The 24,818-nt window shown below is 54.6% G+C and overlaps 1 protein-coding gene across 1 annotated transcript; it reads right to left on the reverse strand.

The window, feature by feature from the left end:
* Nucleotides 1–1,055: 1,055 nt before the first annotated feature.
* On the reverse strand, nucleotides 1,056–23,947 carry SYNGR3 (synaptogyrin 3). Its single transcript, XM_052772511.1, has 4 exons — nucleotides 23,771–23,947; nucleotides 11,771–12,011; nucleotides 5,517–5,659; nucleotides 1,056–3,745 (listed from the first exon to the last, which is right to left on the reverse strand). The coding sequence occupies exons 1-4, from the start codon at nucleotides 23,867–23,869 to the stop codon at nucleotides 3,536–3,538; spliced, it is 693 nt and encodes a 230-aa protein (XP_052628471.1). The 5' UTR covers nucleotides 23,870–23,947; the 3' UTR covers nucleotides 1,056–3,535.
* Between the last annotated feature and the right edge of the window lie 871 nt (nucleotides 23,948–24,818).

Raw genomic sequence — 24,818 nt, forward strand, 5'->3', positions numbered from 1 at the left:
TTATATTTAGTTACAGTCCATACCTGTATACACTAGTCTGCCTGACGAGTCACGGACACGCCGATGTGCTACGACAGTTAACGCACGGCACCGCCGATGCTGAACAACTAGCGGGGACGCTGCGGGGGCTTGCAAAGAGCCTGGAAAGAGGATTTCGGGCAAAGGGTAGGCATATGGCATCGCTGGCCAGGCAGGGGGCCGGCGTCTCACCCTGCCTCTAAGCATGTTTTAATTAAGCAGGGCCTCGATGGCTGCCGCGGGGTCGGGGAGCTACACGGGCGTTCGGCAACGGCCTCGCCAACAAACCAGAAAATGTTTTTTTTGTTCAAGGTGGGCAAACGCTCTTTCCAAGGTGTGTATGTCTTAGGCGTTGGGGTACCACGTTAATTACGGCTTGTCCCGTCCTGCCTGGCTGACACAGCCTTGGCGGGGCGACTACATTAAACCCATCGCTATTGCCCGGAAAAAATAGACCAGTTGTGGGCTGCCTGCCCCTGCCTGCCGAGCAGCCCCAGCGCCGGCTCTGCCGCGAGGCAGACCCGATCCTTCCCCGTGCCACCCCGGCGGGGACGTCCTCCCCTCCGCCGATGGGGACTGACATTTTCGGTGGCAGAGACAGCAGGGTTAAACTTCCTGGAGATGCCTGTTGATGTGGCTGGACACATTATTCCCGGCTCCGGTTTAATCAAGGAGCAATCTGTTCTGCCTTCCCGCTGCCAGGAAGCCTCTCAGGCTCCCAAACCCTTCCTCCTCCTCCTCCTCTCCTGCCCAGCAAAACGCAGCCAGGTCGTTGCACGCTCACCGTGCCGACTCCAAGTTGAAGGTAATACTGACTTTTGGGGAGCTGTAAAAAGCCGCTGACCTTGAGAAGAACTACGGTGCCTCGGCCGGGGGCTGAAGTCGTGCTGAAGTCATCCCCGTTTCACCGTTGCTGCTTTTAAGGGCAGTCCCGGCGTGAGAGCGTGCGTGGGGTGTGCGTGTGTGTGCATCCCTTCTGCGTCCCGCCGCCGGCAGGTGGGAGAGTGGGGAGGAAAGAAAGGCAATGCAGGCCTCGGTGCGTACATTCAGATGTTGTAATATTCAGCATGGTTACACCAGGGGTCAGGACACGTCCCGCAGTCAGACAGAGCTTTAGTTCTTTACGGTTACAAGGAAACTCTGGAACAGTTATATAGTTAGAAAAAATACAATGTACTGAACAAACATTATCTCACATACAATCAATTTAAACATTTAAATTGATTATAATTTTGCTAATATTAACACAAGTACTGTTTGTGCTGCTAAAATTTCAGTGTTCCCTCTAAGGAAAAATATTGCTACAGTTCTACCGTACCCTGTATTAAAATCCTTTGCCTTTTTTTTTTTTTCCCAGCAAGGCTGACTCTAGAAAAATTGTAAGGGTCCCGTAATTAATTTAGGCTTACACCATACCGGGGTTTGGGTGTCCCTGGTCTGCTTAATGCAAGGATGTCTTGCTGCTCACCAAGCCCCGCTGGCACGGGCTACCTGCAGATGCCCCAGGGCCACCTCTTCCTTGCTCCTTGCATTGACCAAGTGACACCTCCGATCAAGCAGTGCAGCATCCTCCTGCTCATCCTCCTGCCTCCACCGCAGGCAGCGGGGCTGAGCCCTACCTACTCTGATGACAGTGTTTGGACCTCAAAGTGGGTGCAAAGGTGTCCAGAGGGAGAGACGTCTCCTCTGCTGTCACTGTGGGGAAAGCCCGTGGTGGGACACCAGGTCTCGGTGCCCCCGCGTGCGGCTGTGCTCTATGGGGAGGCTGCAGCGGTGCGGGAGAAGTGTCCGAGTTGGGAAATGCTGCCTGAAAAATCTCCGCGCAGCTCCAGCGCCAGCAAAGCCAGCCTTTGCTGCAAATGCACATTTAACCCGGCCTGAATAGTTGGGGAGTCAAGTAATGCACTTTGTCACTGATAATGACTGCTCGTGATGAGATTTGCTGCTTATTAATTAATGCATTTATATGCAATTTAGCAGCAGAAACGAGCTGTGTCGACGGCGACAAAAAAACTGCTGGGTGTTTTTGCTACAAGGAGAGCTGGGGCAGTCCAGTAACTATTGCTTGTCAAGAGGTCTGAAGGCAGCACGCAACTTTTGCCGGCATAAACCAGCAAGGTGAAACCCGGCTCGCCAGCTGCCGGGAGAGCCAGGGGCCTCTAAGGACGGAGCTGCCACCGAGGTGGTCGGGAATTCAAGTTTCAGCTCCTCTGCTTAGTCCTTAGTGACAAATAGCTCGGATCACAGCTACCGCGCAGGCAGACAGGCAGGGAAAGCAGGCAGGCTGCTGACAAGGATCTACTGGATATTACACATTTAGTTGTTTTTGACAAGGCAGGAATTTTGCAGCTGAAAACCAAACCTGAGCCTCTTTCCCGTGTGCTTTTCATTCGCTCTCTTCTCCCACTATTTGCAAACATGGGGCCATAAGGCTCCACATGATGGACTTCAATGGCCTGTACAGTCTTTCCAGTTCTCCATCTGAATTCTTCATTTCTAGAGACGGCAGGATAAAATACACGTTCACACCTGAGGTTCTGCTGCAGCTGATGACAGATGGTGGCTGCTCCCAGTATAAAAATACAAGTTCAATACCGCTCCTAATTGACTTGGACACCCACCCCTGTTGTGTTGGCAGCTCTGGGTTTGAGCGTGAGTAAGTGTTCAGCGTTGCCAACCAGAAACTATTTGTAAATTTGCAAACTTTCCCAACCCCTCGGTGAAGAAGTGGAACTGCAACGCGGCATGTTTTCTGCTGGTAAAAGGCTATTCCTAATTAGCAGCCAACTATTGCTGAACTGGTTTCCAGTTTCAAACAGTAACTTTTTACATCCTCAACCAGAACCCTGTTGAAGCGTAGAAGCAATTTGGCTATTCAACATAACCCCAACCTGCTGTGCCCCCCCATGCCGCTTACATCCTAAGCTAAGTTTGAAACACCTGTTTGGATTTTTGGTTTTTGTACAGTAAATATATACAAATAAAAGTAACACAGACACTACTGAATTTGGCACTTTCCATGGAACATGTACAGGAAAGCTCTGCAGTGGGAGCAGCACGGGGCCACCCTCCCCAGCGCTGCCCACCCACCCTCACCCTCACAAGACTGATTCTGTGTTAGCTCTGGAAGAACGAGATAAATAGCAACTCCTCAGCTACTGTGTTTTCTAACAGGAAAAGGTATTCTGGGCTTTCCCGGGCACCCAGCAGAGCCCAACACCTACTGCCCGGTGTCAAGCCTCAGAGAGGGCATTTATTCATCTTTCGCCACGTGTAGGTGATGTGGTAGCAACCTTCCTTCCTTCTGACTTAGAGGGAACACTGCTTTTATAAAACCCTTGGACAGGTAAGACAAGAACCAATACCACTGTACAGAATTCACTGCACAACTAGCTAATAGTAAGGAACCCAGCACTGACTTGCCACATTAAGGAAATGGGACTGAATACATTTGCAATCAACCAGTTAAGTGTACTGCACCGTAGGACTCGGTCTCTTGGTACGCGGCCCTCGCCCCTCAGTACGCTGGCACTTGGTAACCTTTCGGGTTGGCATCTAAGGTCTCGGTGAAGGGGGGGCTCTGGTAGGTCTCTGTGCTCTCGATGCCGCTGCCGGTGGGGTAGCCGGGGTACGCCGCGTTGGGGTCGGTGGCGAACTGATCGGTGGCAAAGAGCGACATGTCCGTCCCCAGGCGGTATCTCTGCAGTGCCTTCACCGCCAGCGCGACCTGCCATGGGATGGAGGAAGGTTGGGGGGGGGATGGCAACACCGTGCCCAGGACCCCACGACCCCCCAGGACCCCACGACCCCCCAGGACCCTGCATCCCGCCAGCTCGCCGCAAAGCACCGAGCGCATCGCAGCATCCCAGGCGGCTGCTGGCCCCCCTCCATTATAGCCCAGATCTAAACCAACCCCAGACCACAACCCCTAATGCTAAAGAAGCCATTTCTATGTGACAGGTTGTTCCCCCAAAGCTCTGCCTGGGGTGGGGGTCGCAGCCTGGGCTCGGGTCCCTGGTTGCGCAGATTTGGCACCGCTGGCACCAACAAACCCATCTGCTGCGGGGAGGGAAAGCTGCTGAGTCCCGGGCCAGCAAAATAGGTCAGTTCTGCCGAGACTCCTTCACCCTCTTCCAGGTTGCCAGTATTCAGGTCGCAAACCGTGGGAAATGCGGGCGGCAGAGCTGCGAGCGCACCACGCTCGCTCTTATTTCAGGAGGTTTCATTAACAATTCAATTAGTTTATAAATGACAGGCTCAGGGGAGGGAAAAAAACGCCCGCAGACACCAAGAATGGCTTCCCAACCACCGCCCAGCACCCACTCCCCGGCCAGTGCCGGTGCCAGCGGGGCCGGCGCTGGTTGTGTGCCACGTATCGATCCCGCAGAGCACCTGGGTTTATTAATGGTACCAGCGGAGGGGCTGCCGGTGTGACCCCACATCCCGGCCGTCCTCTGTGCCGGTAGCACGGGACTGGCATCCCCACTGTCCTCCCTGGGGTGGGAGCAGATGCTGATGGGATGGGGGAGAGCATCCCACCCAGTGGCCTTCCCTGCCGGCTGCATTAAATGGGCAGTCTGGCAATTTGGCGATGGAGAAGAGCTGCGGGGGAGCTGGGATTAAAAGAGATTTATTTGGATAATAATAGAGCAGGGAGCAGTTAAACTGGCAAGTAACTGGAGCCAGGCCTGCTGCTGGAAAGCCTCAAGACTGTCTTTTGCCCCAATTCTTCTAAGGCAATATGGAATTAGTGCACATCTTGGGTGCTCTCTGCCCATGAAAAGCCAGAGGGGGGGTGGCAGTGATGCAGGGGCCATCCCTGCTCCTCCATGCACAGCCTGCGGAGCAGGAGCCCCCCACATGGCGCAGGCACCCCCAGGCACACGTGGGGTCCAGCAGCTGCAGTCAAGGGGCCCCCCCAGGGTTTTGCACACCCCTGGCAAATGTACTTCTGCCACTGTATGGCCCTGGGGATGCGCAGAGCCTAAAAGCAGGAGCAAAGGGGGTTTTTGCAAGCCCCTGCCTCCAGGGTGGGCAGCAGAGGAGCCAGCCTGGCTTCCCCCGAGGGTGAGCTGATGAGCCTGAGAGCTCCCAAAATCCCCCTGCCATCCCATGAGACCAGCTCATCGCAGTGATCCGTTCCTGGGGACTTGTTCGCTTCCAACCAAGCTGCTCCCGGGGGTCTAATGAGGCCCTGAAATGAGGGCAGCTCGTGGCTGACGACACGTTTTCGATGGGAAAGCAACTTTCCAGCCGCAGGAAAAGGGGAAGTCTGGAATTCCCCAGTGAGTGGGGACTGAGCTGATGCTTCCCGGGTAAGAAACCACAAGTTTCATCTCTATTTGGACGGACCGCAGGTTTCCTCAGTACAGCCTCTTGACACCGACCAGGATTCACTTCTCCAAACCATGCCCCAGATTCTTCCTCCCAGCTCAGCGCTGAGCCCACAGCAGGTTTCATTTCTCGTCTCCCCACCTTAGCTCCGAAGCTGAACTCACCCAGACAATGATGGAGAAGAAAGAGAAGGTGATCGCTGCCCGGGCGGCATCTGCTCCTTGTGAAACCCCTTTGCTCATCGTTGTCCATTGCCACTGGTTTGCTAGGAAGCAGAAGGCTACAAACCACAGGAAGGACAAGAAACCTGAAAGAGAACAGAGCTGGTCAGTGCTGTCCCTGCCCACCACCTCCTCTGCTGCAAGGACCCCTGTTTGCTGATGCACAAACATGCTGCCATCAACATTTTCAAACAGCAACCGTGTTCTTGGGTGCCTTGGCCTGTGGTGTGGCCCAAACGGAGCTATTTTAAAAGAGGCTGATTTGCAATCACCGCAAAAACAGGAATGGAAGGAACCTTAAAGGGTCACCCAGTGTGTTGCCTGCCTGAAGTTTAGCTCACCTACATCTGAACCTGATCTCAAAGACCTACAGGGACAGCACACCCTCTCTGGACACGCAGTCCTCACAGTCTGTGGGATTTCAGCCTGCTCGCAGGCGTCGAGGTGCTACCAACTCAGTTCCAGCATCCCAGTGTGTCGACCCCGCCATTCCCTCTGTTCCCAGGACACCACCAGCTCTTAGAGACTTTGGACTGGATACTGCAGACCTCACCCAGGAAGAAGCCTGCACTCCTGGGAGCAGCACCAGGCTGCTCGGCTGATGCAGGAGATGGCTTTACAGTGGTTCTCTTTCTGCCTTGGTCCAAGGACACAGCCGGAGAGCTTAAAGAGAGGCAAGGAACAATCACCCAGGAATACAGACAGGCTGAGGTTAACCCCTGCTCTGAACACCAGGATCACGAGTGACCCTAGGACATCAGTGCATTCCACGAGCGCAGCAAACGAGCAAGTCCTCATTCTGCGCTGCGCCCAGGGCAGGGACGCGGCAGGGCTGCCCCACGGAGCCGAGAAGCACACGGGCTTCACGAGAGAGCTCTGCTCATCCCTGCTGCCCGCCGCCGACTGCGCTCCTCTTCTCAGCCTCTCTGGGCTCTGTGAGATTGAGCAAAAACGCTCTGGTGATTATTCCTTACTGGAACCAAAGCTGGCTGAGCAAGATAGGGCTGCAGCTCCCCTAATTCAATCACCAGCCAACAGCACTGCCTGATGCCAAGGAGCTCAGAAAATAGTCAAGAAGCAAGCCATAAGCTCACAGTGTAAGGAGCAGTGATGCTTTCCAGCACCGGGAAGAGAAGCTGCACAACCTGGAGCCTTCCATGATGCTGTTTTAAGTGTCTCCAGCTTTCCCAAACATCCCCAGCACAAAGGTCCCCCCGCCAGCCCATTCTGGGTGTCAGTGCACGTGGGGACACTGGGCACCAGCAGACGGGATGCTGAGCTACCCAGCACCTTCCCAAGGATCATTAGCACATCAGTATGAGCAGCCACACTGTCAGTCCCATGGGGCAGCCAGCTGCAAAGCACAGTCTGGCTGCAGGGAGAGGAAAGAAGCTTCCTTTATTCCCCTTTATCTTGCCAGTTGTTCCTAAGTATGATATAAAATGCATGCGTGCATCCACATCCAGTGAGAGAGTTACAGGGCTCATCACACACCTCACCTTTAATAAGGAATTTGCTCCTAGCTGCAGTTTAAGACGACACACTCCTCATCTCCTTCTCTTGCATGACTGGTCCTGGGGCTTCCCAATCAGCGATGCTTTTATCAGCCTGGCCATACCTGAGCCCTTGAACTGCCCTCACAGCAACACAACCTCCAGCGAGGATCATCCAGGCTTTCCTTTTCCAAATTACAGACTAATACAACAGCCTCATTTTGCCAAATACAGCTAATGCCTGCCACCAAAACCGCCCCAAATCTCTGCATATACATTTTCACTTCCCCTTAGGATGACCACTTGTCATCAGTGTCAAACGAGACCTCTGGGGCTTATTCCTTAAATGTCATCCTCAGGAACAGAGGCACTTTCTAGTTCCCCAGCTCTGTTATAGCGGGGCTTTCCCGGCAGCTGGCCCCTGTTAGGGAAAGCAGATCCAACCCCTAAATGTGGACACAGGAAGATGCATGCCCTAGATACGGCGTTGGCTGCAGCTCGGATGACCAGTATGTGGTGAGCGTGGCGGGTAGTGGTCTCCCGACAGGTCTCAGTGCAGGAGATGCTGAACCACATCTCCAGATGCTGCACTGCTGCAGCACTCCCACCTCTGGGTACTTGGGGAGCAAACGCCACGGCAGTGGGGAGTAACTGCCCTCCTGCTCAAGGAGCAAGCCTCAGTCAGGAGTTTTCTTGCTCAAAAACGCACTTTCCTGGAGACAGTGGTGTTTGGAAGTTGAAAGACCAGAGATGAAACATAAGAGCAGCTCCCAACAGGTTAATTCGGAGCCGCACTGTGAGGAGCAGAGGGATGCTCAGGGACAAGCTCTGGGGCCATGCAGTGCTGGCACCGAGAGACGTGGGGTGTCTGCAACAGGACTAGGCTGTGTCACTGGTTTATGGAGGATGAACTTGTTCGGGAGGACTGTTTCTCTGTTTAACACTCCATCTAATGCAGTTTGTCCTCCCTCTTACGCTCCTGGGCAGGACACCACCACAGAGCACGAGTCACAGCCGTGGCACTGGGACCGCCTGCCAACCGGCGGCACAAAGCCCCATCTATCGCTGGTGCCTTCTAAGGGTTTTCAAGAGTTAAAATGACATCATGCACATCTCTGAACGTACACCGGCTGCGCTGGGTATTGCAGCTACCGACTTCCTCTGCAACACTGAGAGATGCAAGACGCTGACCTTCCCAGTGCTAAAACCATTCACTTCTTCAGCCAGAAATGCCGAGCGGTGGTCGCTTCTGCTGCCGCCCATGCGGACCTCCTGGAGGTTTCGCGACGCAGAAACAAGCCGTTCCCTTCCACATCCAGCTCTGCCTGGATCCCTAAGAAGGAGGATTCCCTCCAGTGCCCTGGGGAAGTGGGAAGGCAGGAGGTATTGCTGTCGACAGGGGAGACGGGGTCAGGCATGGAGAGTATCTCCAAAAACACCAGCCAGGTGTTCTTCGAAGTCTGGAGGACTGACACACGCCTGCGTGTGAGATCAGACCTCGCAGGGAGTTCTATGGGAACTATTTTTGTTTCTGTACCGGCGCTTATTTTCATTTGTGATCATGTTCACCTTCTGCTAGCACTCCTTCGAGTAGAGGCTTTGCACCCGATAATGTGAATCAGACACATGGGATTGCAGCTGACTCCCCTCGCACCCAGAGCCTCACCGGGAACACGGCTGTGCCCTCGTCCAGCACCCGCATGGTTCCAGTCCCGCAGAGGGGCTGGCAGTGCCTGCTCCCAGCCCCTGGTGCGTTTACAGCACCAGGTGTAAGCGGGTGTTTTGGAGGTGTCTGTTGCTACCCATGAATTTAAAACCTCACCAAGAGGGCTGAGCTGCCAGTGGTTTGGTGAGGCTACGTGTGCTGGTCCCAACTCCAGCTGGAAACAGGCACGGTAGCAGCTCTGCACCCTCCAGCACGCTGGGGAAAAGGAGAATGCCAGGAAGCACCGCAAGAGCCAGTAGGTAATTATCGTTTTAGGATCTGCAGACATCAGAGTGCAAACACCAGGGAAGATGTGTTACAGCCATAATTACAGCCTGGTCCCAAGCAAGCACACGTCTACAGGAGCAGCTGTAAGAGCAGATGGAAGAGAAGGTCGCAAATGCCGTTTGCACAGCACGGTGGCCCTGCCTGCGCCCCTGCCTGCGCCCCAGCATTACCTCCCAGCCGGCTCGGTGGCTCTGATCTGCCACTGATCTGATGCACAAGTCCTCTTTCCTTCAAGCAAAAGCAAGCTGTGGGTTAACACTTTCATTAACTCCCCCCACAGCCTCCATAGACAGCAACTGCCAGTTGACATCTGCTTCACCAGCAGCCAGCATCAGGCTCCTGGGTGACCCAGGCAAAGGACCAGAAACGATCTGCTTTTCTCAGCCCCCCGCACACCATCCAGTTTGCAATGCTCCCTCGTACCCTAGCCTGCTCCTCACCTGGTTCTTTCCCAGATGCATTTTCAGCTTTTATATTAAGCAATAATGCAGAGATCACATACAGAGAGAAAGGATGAAACAGTTGCAAGGAAGCAGGAGGAAACCAGGCATCCCATCCTTGGTGGGGAGGAAAAAAGAAGGGGACAGCATAAGAGAGTGTGACAGGTGAAGTCTCCAGGGGTTATTAACGTGGAGGTAGTTAAACAAGGCAAATTACACAGGTCAGCTCTGCCTCTGGGCAGGTTGGGTGCCTGAGGCTGCTAGGAGTGGTGCGGGGGGGTACGGCAGGCTGCGATCTCTGCAGCTGCAGAGGCTTCACGTCCCAACGAAACCCTGCACTTCATCTCTGCTATGGGATCTGCTTGTATCGACGCTTACTCTGGGACCAAACAACTGCCTGGCATTTCCACGTGAGTGGGTGTACAGGCTATGGCAGTAGGGCTGTAAGAAAGGTTTGGGGCAGTCATAATTTTAGAAAAGTGAAGGCACAACAATAGGAATGGGATAAAATACACCGACCAATTCCTCCTGCCGGAGCCCAGGGACCCACACCCGCCCCTGGGAGCCAACGGGGTAACCGCACATCAGCAGCGCTGCACCGAATTTGGGCTTAGGAGGAGATGGGAAAAACAGCACTGGGTGGAGATGAGTTCACCTGCGACCACGGACTTTGTTGCAAGAGCCCCGGACAACGCTCCCGTTCATATCAGCACCAAGCTGGATTTCAGCATTTGCTAGGGTGCCCTGTGGGAAATGGTTCATTAAGCAGGGATTGTACAAGAGCAGCGAGAAAGGTAAGGAGCTGCTGGCGGGGAGATGAACCAGGCAGCGTGAACAGAGGCAACGCCAAGCTGGAGGGGAGCTATGGAAGACCGCTCTTTGCAGACCCTGATAGGTGACACTGTGCCGGTCGCAGGCGTGTGTCCACATGATCTGCATGTAAGTGATCGATTTGTTTTACCAGCAACGAAGTGGCTTGCTTGTTTTCTACCAAGAAGCCCACAGAGGGGATGGCCCAAGGGAGCAGGACATCTTTGCCCAGACACAGGCTGCAGACATGATGCACCCAGAACACACCCATTGATCCTGGGGTAATAAAAAAGTCACTGCTGGCAGCACAGCTGCATTGGGTGGATTTACCAGTGCAGACCTCTGGTGCAATACCGCAGCCTGTCCCCCGGGCAGAGCGCAACCCCTGCATGGCAGAGGCTTTGCAGGGCAGAACTTGTCTTCTCCGGCTCACTGCTGAAGCCCGTGAATGCACACACAATGCATGACAAGTGCAAAAGAGAAATGAGGCAGAGATTGAGAGCGGTACCATTTCACACATGCCTGGCAGGGGAGAGAACGGTTGTTACAAGGTGGAAGGCAGGGAGGATCACAGCCTTGCACCACGACACGCAGCATCAGCCAGAAGATGGATGTGATGTCCCCCTTCCGTTTGAATCAAAGGGTTGCAGGCACCGAGCCCCACGGAAGGGGCTGTAAATATCATCTAACAAGGGCTGGATGCTGGTTCCGTAGCACCGTGGAAATAAGCTTTCCAGCAAGGAGAGAACATCCTTAACAACAGGCAAACACAGGGAGGCGATGATGGATGTTTTCATTTGGGACTAGAGAGCCATCAGCGATGCTTGTGCTGGATAAATCACCTTCAGACTTTGCTAACACAAGAGCCTGGAAATGGAGAACATCAGCTGCAAACTCAGCCAGGCAACTCCCACAGCAGCCATGCGGAGGGTGGCCTCTCCCAGCTCAAGGCATCCCGCCTGCTTGTGTTCGCACGGTTAAGCCCCAGGTCAAAGGGGCTCAAGATGGTGCAGAAGATCTGTGCCAGCCCTTGGGAGCCCCAGACCCACCTGCACACCACAGTCCTGGAGACAGCGGGGTATTACAGTGGTACGTAGAAGTACGTTTCTGCTTTGTTCCAAAACCCACATGCGCAAAGTGAAAACAGACCCAGATGTAACTGATGAAACGACATTCGCTTGAGCCAGAAACAGGAGATGTGGGAGGGTAAAACACCTCGTCTGGTCTCTGAGATGCGACCACCAAGCCTCATTTCTCTGGGTGGCCTCACTCTGAGCTCACGGCTGGATGGGATAACCCATCTGCCAGCCCTGTTCTCCCCGACTGAGGCACACCAGTCGTGCCACGCCGTGGGAGGAGAGGGGAGGACTCAAGCGTGGTGCTGCAGGGCGCAGCGACGACCCCGCGCTGCCCACGGAGCCAGCATCATCCTTCACAAGCACAGCAAAGCCAGAGACATACCTGAAAAGCCAAGGTCCAGCAGGACGGCCCGTTTGCGGTCCTTCACGCTGCTGATCTGCTGGAAGTAGAGGTCCACGACAAAGAAGAAGATACAGCCAAAGAAGGCAATGATGCCAACGGCGATGCCGTAGCTGCAGGCACTCTCATTCTCATTGAAGATGCAGAGCAGCTCAGGGTTCTGGCTGTCCTTGTTCACGTAGCACTCGTTCACAATGGAGCCAAACACCACGATGGAGAAGATCTGCAGAAGGAAGGAGAAAACACAACTTGCTGCTGTTTACATTTAACTCTGTTTTCCAACAGCAACATAATTGTATTCAATCCTGTCTTTGACTCCATGGCAACATGGCATTTGTTAGACAGATCCCGACAGATCTCATCTGCTTGGCGGCTCTAACCGATGGGCTGGTGGACAGTACCTAGGTCTTCCTTCTCTGTGAGCCTGTCTGCCTTTCAGTGGCTTGGTCTGCAGAGTATTTTAAGAGATGTTGTTCTCCAGACAGGCTGGGGAGGGAAAAAATAAATAGATGGGCCAGGTCTCTGCACAGTCTTTCTGCTCGTGCTGCTCTCCGCTGTCAGGCTGTGCTCGATAAACCCCTTTGTGTCACTGCGGAGCGGGGAGAAATGAAGTTACAGAGGATAACTGAGTTGCTGAGCAGGCTGAGCCGGGGAAGGACTGGATGCCCAGTGGAGGGGGGACGGGACATGACAGCGTGGGGAGGTGGGGAGCTGCTCACCTGGGCGCAGCAGGGCAGGGGGAGAGGCTGCCCTGTGAACAACAGGGCCATTTTTCGCCTGGCTTAGCAGGGGTTGAAGGATGCAGCGCCTGCATCCATTATCCAGTGACCTGGTTTCGGCCCTGCGAGGGACAAAAGGGGCAGGGGGTTTGCTGGTGGCTGCCCAGCTCCTGCCGCTGGGACCCGAGGGTGTTTCACGTCCCTGCAGGCAGGAAAGGAGCCGGATGGCAGCACGCAGCCAGCTGCCTAAATTAATACCATTCATGATGCTAAAGTAATTCCCTTATTCCTCCAACACCAAAGGCAGCAAGCAGAAGCTGCCTTACAATTCACTCTGGAACCTGCTCCATTAAGAGCCTGGAAAGCGCTGCACCGCTGTTTGGATTTCAAGGCGGAGAGCAGGGAGGGAAGCAAGGCGTGCAGGGGCCCCTCCATCAAGCTGTGAACCTCTGATCTTGTCCCTCGCTGCCGGCACCGGCTCCCCGCATCCCTGCACATCCCTGCACATCCCTGCACATCCCTGCACGCCTGCCAGCCCCGCCGGCTCGCAGGACACAGCTGGAGGCCACGTATGCAAGCGGAGAGATAAGAGGCTCCTCCAGCATGCCCCAGCACGGTGGCTGCCCAGGAGCAGCCGGGGTCTCGGGGTACGGTGCAGCTCCCGCTCTGGATGCCCCGCTACGTCTTCTGCGGTAACAGCACAACAGCACAAAGTGCACGAGACCGAGACAGGCGACAGACAGAGGCGGCAGCCGACGAGCCCCATGATAAACTTTGGAAAGTCACCTGCGTCTCACGGCTGATGCCCGGCCGCAGGCATCACCTCCTACAGCCCCGCACTCCCCGAAGCGCAGTGTTAGCAGAGCTGGGTGAAACGGAGCAGAAGCCACTACGAGCAAACCATTCAGAAAGCTCTAACCACTCTTTAACACAACATCGTGATAGACGTTTTCTCCCAAGCGCTGGCCAAGCGTCTCACTCCTGCCTGCCCCGAAGGATTTCATTCGGATTTCTCTCCTCCAAACTCCTTCCAGTGCTGGGGTGAAGCTGGGCCAGAGCTTCTGTCTGAAGCTACTCACAAATGCAAGTGTCCCATTAGCAAACACGTCTCAGATCGTCTCCACTAAGTCTCCTCCAAAGTGGAGAACAAAGAAATGGATCTGCAAGGGACTGAATTACTAAAATGTGAAGGATTGGTGAGGGAGTTTTTTTTTTTTCCTTGGTAGGGTGTCATCTGAAATAAATGATGAGCAGAAGCAGCAGGGAGAGTCTCTGGAGTACATCCTACCTGAGGAGTGTAGGAGCTTGAGAAAGCAGTTACCCCAGCACTCCAAGCCTGGGACCGTGCCACCAGCTTCTCATGCTGATATCTGCAAGGACGTGATGGACGAGCAGGTTGCACCATGCTCACTCCTGCCTCCAGAAACCCACCAGCAGGACAACCGAGAGCGGGGCTCTTCTTTAAACCCTTTCAGCCAGGAGCTCTTTTAGTGACGGCAGACTCCTATTGCTTCTAGCACTTAAAATTCAGGCCAGCAGTAAGCTGGCCTGTGTCGGGTGGTGAAGATGCTCTGAAACCTGCTTGCTAATTTAGCTGGCATCCCTGAGCTACCCGAAGATGTGCAGGAGGTCCCACCGTGGGGTGAGAAGGAGAGCAGAGCTCGCCCTCGACACCCGGCACTGCTGACGACGGTGGCTGGAGAGAGCGGCTGTCCTGCCCTGCTCAGCTGGGAGCGGGCAAAATCCTGCAAAATCCCCCCAGGGATGAACCCACGAGTCCCAGCAGCAGCTCTTTGGGGCTCTTTCCATCAAAACACCTTGTGTACCTCCCATCGCTGCCCTAAACCCCCACCGGCTCTGCGCTGGCCCCTTCTCTCCATGGCCTGCTTAGCCAAGGGGATCAGCATGTCCATCCCAGCAGAGGCGAGCACGCGTCCCCATCTATGCGACAGGCAGCAGGAGTGGGTTTCAGCCCTGGAAACGCTCCTCAGCCCCAGGAATTAGCCCATTCTTGAACAACGCCCTCCTAGAAAAGTGGATTTCCAAATGTGCATCTGCAAAGTTCAGGTGCAGCCTTTGATTTCCCCTGGAGCGCTAACAGGGGATAGAAGGTACGTATGTCCCACGGACGTCTCCATGGTTGGCACAGGGAGATAATCAGGCCTTCCTCCTCTTCAAATTTAACCACAACCTGGGGTCCTGTCCCCCATCCATCCCCAGCTCATCTCAGCTCTGAGCACCAGCCACCTGAGTCACCCGCTTGCATTTGCACCCTCTTCCTCGCTGGCGCTGCACTTACGGAGCACTCGGCTGTCACACCGCGACGGGCACATCATCATCATGCAAAGAACAAGAGGGTTGCTTTGTAAGAAACAAACAACAACAAACAGTAATAATAATTTTCCCAGTGCTTTGGCAGCAGCTGTAATATCAGCAGTTGTAAAAATCTGTTCATAAATAATGCAAAATTGTTATTTACCATCAGAAATAGCAGCAGCATTTATAAAACAGGCCCTGGAAGAAATAATGTGATTCTGGAAAACATGAATAATTGAGAACCTCTGATTCCACGGGATTATTTCTCTGGCAGGCCAGCGAACTCGTACTCAGCTTCTCCAATAAGTGTTTTAGTCCTCCCAGGATTAACAACCCGCACTACTTCTCTGTGCTTTCAGGTGCCTACCAGGAGCTCACAGTTTCAGTGGGTGAGGGAGGGCTCCCGTAAATACAATTAAGGACATTACAGGACAGGGTGTCTGGCTGCCTCCACACAGGTTTGCACACCTGGGGCTGTCGACGGAGGATGCCCAGGGAGCAATTCTGGAACGGCTGCAAGCACAACTATTACCGGAGATGGAAAAAAAAGATGTTTCACCACTTAACTTCAAAATCCAGAGGGCTTTGCAAAGCAAAGCATCCTTCTTGCTGCCAGACGACCTGAGCGGCTCACCCCATGAGACCCCCTCGACTGGGTGCTGCCTGCAGTGTTTCGGTGCAGGCAACATGGGATACACGGCTTCTTCTTGGGATGCCAAAATAGTAACTAATTGCAAGCACATGCATTTGATAGATGTGCTCAAAACATCAGCTCTGGCTGAAATACTCCTGTCAAAACATGCTTTTCAGTGAAAACAAGTCTTTCTATGGGTTTTCTCTCCCTCCCCCCACAATGGAAATTTTATAGTTTTTCTTAAAAAAATAACTGGTGCTGGTAAAACATTTTAATGACAATAGATTTGGCATTGTCTTTCTAAGTAGAGATGAAAAAAAATTTTTGAGAAAACGTGGGTAGGTGGGGGAAAATAAAACCCACGTGATTTTTTTAAAGTTCATGCAAAACAAGTGCCCTTTTCCAAAGACCTCTACAAACAGCACTTGCTCAAACCCACAACCAGTTCATCAGAGACTTGAAAGCAAAAATACAAGGTCAGATTTTCCACTGCGAGTGAGGTTTTACGGGTCTGAGCAAGGATGCAGGGATCCTGCTCTCCAGAGGCACTCCTCCGACTCCCACCTCCTCCTGCCTCTCAGGTCGGTCCCCAAAACCGCAGTCCCCGTGACCGAGGGGGGCTGTGACAGCACTCGGGACCAAGTGCCAAGGTCACCGGCATGCACAGCACGGGGGCATCTGCCGTGCAAGCCACCGTGTCCCAAGGCCATCCACCCTTCTAATGGGGCTCCTCCGTATCTCACAGGCTTTGCGAAGGAGCCTGCGCGTTCACAGGACACTCCGTTTTCCAGCTGAACGACCCAATGCAACCAGCAACAAATTTTGCTCTCGCTGGGTGAACCGGCGCAAGACACAGTATGAAAACTGGATTACCTCCAGCCACCCCAGTACGAAATTGCATCCCGCCTGCCAAAGCTTTCACATCAATCCGCCTGCAGCTCGGGGTCTCCTGGCCAGCAGCCTGGCGTGCGGGTTGCTCAGCCCTGCCTCTCCCCGGTGTCAGAGAGCGGCTGGGAGCCGCCGGCACACGGCTCCGGCAGCTCCGGCGGCACGGACCGTTAGCCATCCTCTCGGCGTTCAGCTGAGGGGAGGGATGGGAAGGAGGAAAGCTGTCTTCCCCCATCCCTTCCATTAAGACTTGCACTTCAGCCGCACAAAGGAGCTTCTGTGCCTCGGTCACACTCTGGGAGGGAGAACAACGCCGGTCGGGGAGATGCGTGAAGTGCTCGGACCCACGATGACGCAGATCAGCTGCTCGTGCAAGTGCAAAGGGAGCTCGTGTTACACCAGACCAGCAAGAAGCCAGGGACCTCACTTCTTAATGAAAGCCAGCTGCCCAGTTCCCCCAGTTTAAAGCTTGCTTCCAAGCAAGAGGGGCTGCCTCGCCGGGCCAACGAGCATTTCTGTAATGCAGGACAAAGGGACAGGTCTCAGCAGCGATCGGTGACAGGGTCCGGGTACACCGGCCACGACAGACTCTGGCAAGTGGCTGGTGCAAAGCCGAAACCAGAGGGGGTTTGAGTATCACCCTAAAAACCTGGGAGAGCACCCTAGGGATGCCGCTTACCTGAGGCTGGAGGCTGCGTCTGGGCAGGAGCCTGCAGCTCCAAGGCTGCCTTTGGTATCCAAAGTGCTGGACCCAGATGCACATCTCGCCCGCTTTCCTTGCTTGCTGCCCACCTCCGGTTTTCCCCACTCACCCTATTTTAGGCAAGACCTCTTGCCTCTTTTGTCGTCCGTGGCAATGGATGTTAAGTGCAGGGGACCGTGACCGAGTGCTGCTGGATGCCCTGGCAGGGGCTGTGCTGGAGGGACAGGGAGGTGACGGTGCACGGTGGGCATGCTGCCGGCAGCATGGACACACAGGCAGCCCTGCAGCAGGAGACTGAGTGAAATCTCATTCTTTCCCCCCAAAAAAGGAAAGGGGGAGCCTGAGAGGGCAGGTTCCTTGTTTGGCAGTGTCCAGGCACTCATGCCCAGGCTGCTGGAGCCACAGCCGCTTGCCAGACCCTTGGAGGAACCCAGGGCGCTGGGGATGCTTGTGTGCCCCACGATGGAGACACCGTTTTAGGTGTGCATAAAGCCGGGAGACCTGCGGCTGCCTTCTCTGCACCAGATTTTTACCATCTGGAAGAAGGTGGCTAGCCAGGCTGCCTGGCTCGGTTTTGTAATTATACTTTGCAGATCCACGTTCCCTCCCGGGGCTTGAGCCGGCTGGACCCCAGGACACGCACATTTTTCATCCACGTTGCTTTTAGCCTTCTGTAGCCCAGGCACCTAAAATGTGCTTCAGGAGACCTCGCGGTCTGAGCACAGCCATAGCGAGGAAAACAAAAAGCAAGTAACGCAAGAGAGCACAAGCTGAAAGCTTCAGTGTGTGAACTGTCAGCCATTTTAAGGTGAGATGTTTCCACTGCTGATGCACTGTATTTTGATTTGGGACCTATAAAAAACATTACCAGAAGGCATGGGGTTGTAGGAGACTGCAAAACGTTGCTTTGATTACACACGTAAGCAACCATTAATGTCAACATCAAGGAATTTTAATGCATGAAGAAAAATAATCCACCGCTAATTTGCTCTGCTGTAGCTCACAATCAATGGTGTTGGGCACAAACCGCATGTACAGAGAGCCGGTACCAACGTCTGGGTGATCCTACACCACTCTAACAAGAGCATCAGCGAGACAAGATGCTACCCTGCTCGGCACCCTCCCCTCCTCGAGCCACCACTCAGCAAGTGAGAGACAGACTACCAGATGAGAAGGGAAAACAATTAAGGTCAAATCAGCACAGGCCAATCCTGCCTAGCACTGAGCGTTTTCATAAGCCCCAGTTAAGCCCTTGTCTTGAGTTGCATATGCACCTTGTGCAGATACTCCGCTCAGGGATGAGTTAGACCCTTGGCAGAGGGCCAGTCTCCTTCAACACCCACCGAACTCAAATTCTGGGGGAATCGGGTCCTGGGTCCCTCTCCAGTTTATCTTTACAGTTGTCAGTCACAGGGAAGTTTCCAGCACAGATCTGCGTAATTTATTGGAGGGTGTGAAGACTAAAAAACTACTTTAAGCACTGCCAGATCTCCCACAAGGACTATGGATACGACCACAAAGGAAAGACCTGACGCAGTTTCTGGCACAGAAAGAGGTGGTATGATGCTGGCCATAATAGGTTTATGGACATGTCTACCAGGCTAATCAGCTTGGGAAGGATGCATATTGATGACCACATGACGAATTTTTACTGAATTACTTTTTCTAATGTGGCAAGAGATGCTGGCTGAAACAGAGCACCCATTCAAAGTTCCTAATCTAGTAATGCAATCCAAGCACATGGCAAGACAGCAGCGTTTTGAATCAGTGATGACAGCAAAATGATAATTTAGCAGCATTTTAAGCTCAGATACAGTGAAACTTCTGTATAATTCCATTACCAAAAATGTTAAATTTAAGTTCTGCCTTCAACCTACAGCCCACGGAAAGAGAGAATTAAGACGGAAATCTGGTGACCCTACTGAAAAGCAGCCAAGACCAGGCAAAGTCCAGAGCAGCTAAGATCACGCTAATGATTCTTAGCATTGCCGCTGGCTCCTTAAGTGCCAGACCTGCCTTGCAGCTCTTCTCTAAGAGCCCCAAGTGCTCAAGAGTCAGTGAAACCCCTGAAGGCTGTGGGAGCTATTCGGAGCTTGCAGCACCAAGGCTCCCACCTTGTATTTCTCGCTGATGTCTCCTGGGGAGTTCTCAGACCCAGTGCTGGGTACACCAAGCAGCCACCTCCATCTGCGTCTGCAGGACGCCTGGAGCAGGCAAGGTCTGCTCCAGCGAGGGAACTTTCCAGGCTCCAACTCCAACCCTTTACAAGAGCTGTGTGTTGCAGCCCTGCAAACCCAAATGTACACCCCACAGCACCTCAAACCAGCATTCCTGTAGCTTCACCCCGGGTGTGAAACTCCTTAGAAGTGCTCTGTCCTGAGACTGCAGGGTAGCAACAATCCTGGAGCCATATTCTTCTTTGTTTGCTGCCTGGCTCTTCTGCTCCTGAGCTTGTTTTTTCTAATAAAAATAACCACACCTTTTACCATGAGCACGAATACCGCCCTTTCCATCCCTCTGGAGAAGCAAAACAAACCTGAACCAGGACAGAAAGGGCGTGCTCCCTCACTCTGAGAACGACCACCTATTCCTGGTACATCAAACCATCACCCGGCACATCCCTTACCAAAGTCACAACTCAGCAAAGCACATTTGCCTTGCTGAAAGACAATGATCTGCTGTATGATGGACTAAGACCCATATCAGTGCAAAGCCGAGCACATAAAGACTTTGCTGGATTTGAGTCGAAGTAACCTCTGGTCATAAAAGTTCCCTCTCGCCTATCAAAGGCTACAGGGACTGCCACTTTGCTGCCATGCCTCTGCCAAGTAATCAGATTTGGCTGCCCTAGTCCGGTCCCTTAATAAAGGTTTTACTCTTAAAAGCATAAGACTATTGCAAGGAAAACCCAAACAAAATACCAGGCCTAATGAGATAAAATACCGCATAGGGAAAGCTCTCTCCAGTGATCCAAGTGATGAACTACAAATCCGTTCAACTTCAAGAAAGAAGAGATAACAGCAGCAGATGGGGTCAGGCAGCTGCCGATGCATCGGTTGCAGGCAAGGTTGTCCAGGTGCGTGGGTCATGCAGGCAGCAACAGGGAGGTCATTGGAGCAAGAAACAACCATTTTAAAGAAAATACTTAAGTATTCCTCTATGTTGTAGTAAAATAGGGACCTGATCTCCTGCTGAGCTCCACAGTGGCAGAGGGAATGGCTGGGTGGGTGGAGGGAGGCAAGAGTGGTACAGCCCTTCTGAGCTGGCTGCACCACTGGGACCAGGCACCGCGCTTTTACTGTTGCTTTTACTGAAATTCACATGAATTACTAAAAATATTTTCAGAACTGCTTTTAAAAGTCAAACCTAAACCTACGTTAAGCGAACAATGCCCATGCAAAGCTGCGTGGCCACTGGAAAGTCTAGCTGGTGCTGGCAGTCACAGAGAAAGGAACTCATGATTCTGCGGGCATCCTTTGTGAACATTGAGCTTGGTTTGCTGTGCAAAAAATGTCTCAAAAGGAAACCACAAGAGTGATCACATCTTCATCTGACAAACTGCATCAGACGGAGGGGGAAGAGATGAATGAGGAACTGTTAAATGGTTCTTTCCAGCTTTTGATTTTACAGCTCAAGCCAGGAGCATTTTTTTCCCTTCAGATACTGAGAATTACTATATCTGTCAGGGAGAGGTTGCTGTGTGAGGTAGAATCAGGAATCCCCCTTCTGCCATCAGTTACATTTGGGGATTTCTACATTGAAGTCACCATTCACCTGCCAGTCCCTTAGATCTTTACCAGCACAAGGTCTGAACCCACGGCCTCAAAGCAGCTACCAGAGTCACAAAATGGAGCTGGACCCTCCTTTGGTGGTAGCTCATCATGAAACCCCAGCGACGGCTGTCGGCTGGACTGGCACCGATGGTGGTTCTCCATTGCCCCTACTCCCACCCCAACCAGCACATCCCAGGCAGCTCCCTCCTTTCCACACCAAAGGAACGTTAACGTCACACGCACAGCAAGGGTTACATCTCTGTGGTTTGATCCAACTGCAAGGGTTCAACACGTTTTAAAAGATGCAACAACAAAGCACAAGAAGGAAAACCACACAAAGAAAACCCACCCCAACACCTAAACTCAGTCGTCCTGAAAGCCTCAGTCAAGGGCTTTCTGAATAACTCTCCAGACCTCTTACATGCAGGCAGAGGCAGCTCATCCCTCCCATGACGGCAGGCAGGAAAGCCCAGAAAGGTTTCTGTTTGCTTTGTGAATCAGGGAGCGTCACGGCGGGGCATTGGTCCATGCTCCCCACGCGGCCACCAGCACGGTGCAAAAAGGAGCAGACCCTGCCACATGCCACGGCACTGCCACGCTCTCCCGGGGCAGCAATTACGAGCGTCAGGGAAGAACAGAAAGGCAGCAGAGACCTCGCAGGCAAACCCTTTTGGCTGCCTCCTCCATCCAAGCTCTCCATCTCGACATGGGTCCTGTCTGGCAAGAGCAGCAAAGCAACTGCTCGGAAGGAGCCCGGGCACATGTTGCTTTACAAAACCTGCAAAAAATAGCAATGGCCATGCAGGCAGGTGGGCAGGAAACCTCCACTCACACCTCTCACCTGACTGTAGTCCCTGCTCACACTGCAAAGGAGCCGTAAATGCTGAACTGTTTTAAGACACAGGTAACTGGACTGCAACAGCCGAGCAAAGGCCAGCTGGGGCTCTGAACCCCCAAGCTGGAGTGGCGAGAGAGAAGGGTCCCCGACATATCTGCCAGCAAATGTGAGACCTGGAAAAAGTAGTCCAAAGGGCTTTTAATGTGAGCTTCTACAGCCTGATCCTCAGCCTACCAAAAAGAGCAAAAAACCTCCCTTTGAGCTCAGTGGACTTTGGAACTGACTCTAAATACTGCAAAGATTTATGCTTGGGACAGCTCTGTGCGTGTCTCACGTTTGTCCACGTCAATGGGTCCCTGCACTTTTTAGAGTTAAGTTCATGTGTTTCTGTAGTTGTAAGTGCTCAGTTTTCACAGATTCCCTGTGAACGCAGAACCATGAAACAAGTGACTGTGCCATTGAATAAACCAGCTAGCAAATATATGCATGAATATTTTCGAAGCTGGAATAGCAGCATATTCTGTATTCTATTTCTGCTTCCCAGTAGCGTCCGATCCCCTTCTGTACGACAAGGATGGTGAGCTCTCCGGGTGCGTGGTGGCAGATTTATTTTACGAGGGGCCTAACTCACCATCAGTGGGTCAACAACTTATCTACCTGTACCCAAAACCAACACCACTGCCTACAGTTTGCCACTGCCACGTGAGGAGGATTGAGGAGGATCCAGGTGGATCCAGACCAAGTTTTCTGGACCGAAGCAATGCTTCTAGGAAACGACTGCTGCCCTGCCCAAAATGCCCCATCCACCCCAAGCTGGATTCTCCAGATCCATACCCAGCCTCCCTTCTTCTCCAGTAACGGAGTCAGGGGCTTTCTCAAAGCCCTGAAAAGCACGCTAGCTCCCATCCAGCAAAACACCTAAGCATGTGGTTTAACTTTCAGCATGTGACTGCCACTGGAATTGCTCATGTGCTTAAAGATAAGCACATGCTCCCGTGTTGTGCTGTACAGGGCCTCGGCCGGGGCACCCCACCCCCGAGAGCCCCCCAAACACACCCGCCATGTCGGTTGGAAGGAGGGCAGCCGGGGGGGGACAGCACCTTCTCATCACCCCTTTCCTTCACTCGCTGCCTGCATTTGGCACTGCTGAAGGTGACACAGAGCCAGCACGGGTGGCCGAGGGCCTCCGTGCACAGCAGAGCCCTGACGCGGGCGAGGACGAGCCCCCCTGGCCCGGCTGGGCTCGCCCGCAGCCTCCGGTCAAGCACCAGAGCCAGGAGCCGGCCGCGGGGAGAGCCGGACAGAACCTCCCCGCCGAGGGCTTTTGGGAAGGGCCAGGCATCGCCGACCATCTCCCGGGGCCGTGCACACTTGCAGATCTTAGCAGGTAGAAGCCAGGCTCCGGGAGGTGAATTAGTGGCTGCCCTTACCCCTCGGGCAGCTGGGCACCACGGCCCCAGCCAGCATCAGTGCGCAGCTCGCCGTGCTGCTTATTCACAGACCATCGGCGAGCGAAGCTTTCCCGGAGCGGCTGCACAGCATGTTCCACCTCCTGCTCTCCGCTCCGCGGTAGGAACTCGTAGATGGGAAACGGCCAAAAAATAGGACATCCTTTCAGAAGAACAGGGGGAGCTGGGCAGGGCTGGCTCTCGGATTTCTTCTGTCACACACACGCACGCATGCATGGAGCGTGGAAGGAAGGAAAATGTCCTCTGCCTCCTCATTTACACCCCACCGCCTTGCCCTTTCCTCAAGCACCAGGGACAAAACCGGCGAGGGGCAGCGGCACATCCATCCCCGAGGAAACTCCCCGCAAACACCCACGGGAGCCGGCAAACCCCGCCGCCCCGGTCGGGACCCGGCCAGCCCCACGGCTGGCCACCACCCGCCACGGCCGCAGAAGCACCGCACCTCGCACGAACGCTGCACGACGCCCGCCGGCCGCTCATCCCACGGACACGGCACGCCGCAACGGACGCGCTCCACGCCGCGCAACGCGACGGGCACCGCACCTTGCAGTGGGTGCTGCCCGTCGCACAGACGCCGCCCGGTGCCCGGTGCCGAACCCCGCGGGTCCCGTTATCCCGGTCAGGACGGCCGTTCTGCCTTACCCAGGTCGTCACCCGGAGGATGGTCTGCGGCTGCTTCAGGAAATCCACGGGGTCGATGGCTCCCCCCGCCCGGCCCGCTCCGAAGGAGGCTCCTTCCATCTTCCCGCTCCGCGCCGCGCCGCTCCGAGCCGAGCCGAGCCCAGCCGCGCGCGCCCCGCGCCGGCCGCGCGCCTGCCCGCCCCCCGCGCTCCTCCCGCGTGGGCTCGTCCGCAGCGCCGCGTGCGGGCAGCGGGAGGAACCACCCGCCGGGCGGGGGGGGGGGGGGGGGGGCGGTGGCGGCGCGCCGCTCCCCCCCCCGCCCCCCCAGCGAGCCCCAGCTGCGGCCCCGGGATGCGGCCGTGGACACCGTGGACACCGTGGACAGTCCGTGTCACCACGCCGCGGCCGGGGACACCAGGCTATGGCCACGGTCACCGCGCTGCAGCCAGGGACACCGTGCCATAGGCAGGGTCACTGTGCTGCGGCTGGGGACAGCACGGTACGGCCAGGATACCTTGCCACAGCCAGGGTCACCGTGATATTCCAAGGATTACCGGGCTACGGCCACGGTCACCATGCTGCTTCTGGGGATAGCGTGCTACAGGCCAGGAGTAGGGTGTTGTCGCAAGGGTCACCGGGCTATGCCAGCGTCGCTGGGCAATGGCAAGGGGCTACCTGCGCTATGGCCAGGGCAACCCACGCGGCTGCAAGTACCTGGGCCGTTGGCAGGAGGGAGATGCCGCGGCCCGGAGCGCTGGGAGGTCACCACGCTGCTCAGCTCACCTCTGCTGCCGATGCACACCTTGCTTCCCCTAAGATAAACACCCTTTCTCTGCCCAGACCTGCTGGTGTCCCTGCTGATAGCAGGGACGGGCGGTTGTAACAGCAGAAAGGGCTGCTGTCACCTCTTCTGGGGAGCGAGAGCCTGGGAGGCCCCCGCCGCAGGCAGCACCGCCTCAACGCAGGCAGGGCTTTCGCACCTACGGCAGGAGCGAGGTGCTCCGCGGGCAGCTCGCTCGGGGCCTTTGGCTGAGAGCAGACTGTTATGTGGCAGAGGGAAAGGTTTGGG

The sequence above is a fragment of the Harpia harpyja genome, chromosome 21, assembly GCF_026419915.1.
Source record: "Harpia harpyja isolate bHarHar1 chromosome 21, bHarHar1 primary haplotype, whole genome shotgun sequence".
Lineage (NCBI taxonomy): Eukaryota > Metazoa > Chordata > Aves > Accipitriformes > Accipitridae > Harpia > Harpia harpyja.

Excerpts from the sequence above, each read along its gene's own strand:
- SYNGR3 (XM_052772511.1), bottom strand. The coding sequence starts at position 23,869 with ATGGAAGGAGCCTCCTTCGGAGCGGGCCGGGCGGGGGGAGCCATCGAC. Across the intron at positions 12,012-23,770 it reads TCCTCCGGGTGACGACCTGG|ATCTTCTCCATCGTGGTGTT; the intron begins GTAAGGCAGAAC and ends TTCCTTCTGCAG. Across the intron at positions 3,746-5,516 it reads TCTTCTCCATCATTGTCTGG|GTCGCGCTGGCGGTGAAGGC; the intron begins GTGAGTTCAGCT and ends ATCCCATGGCAG.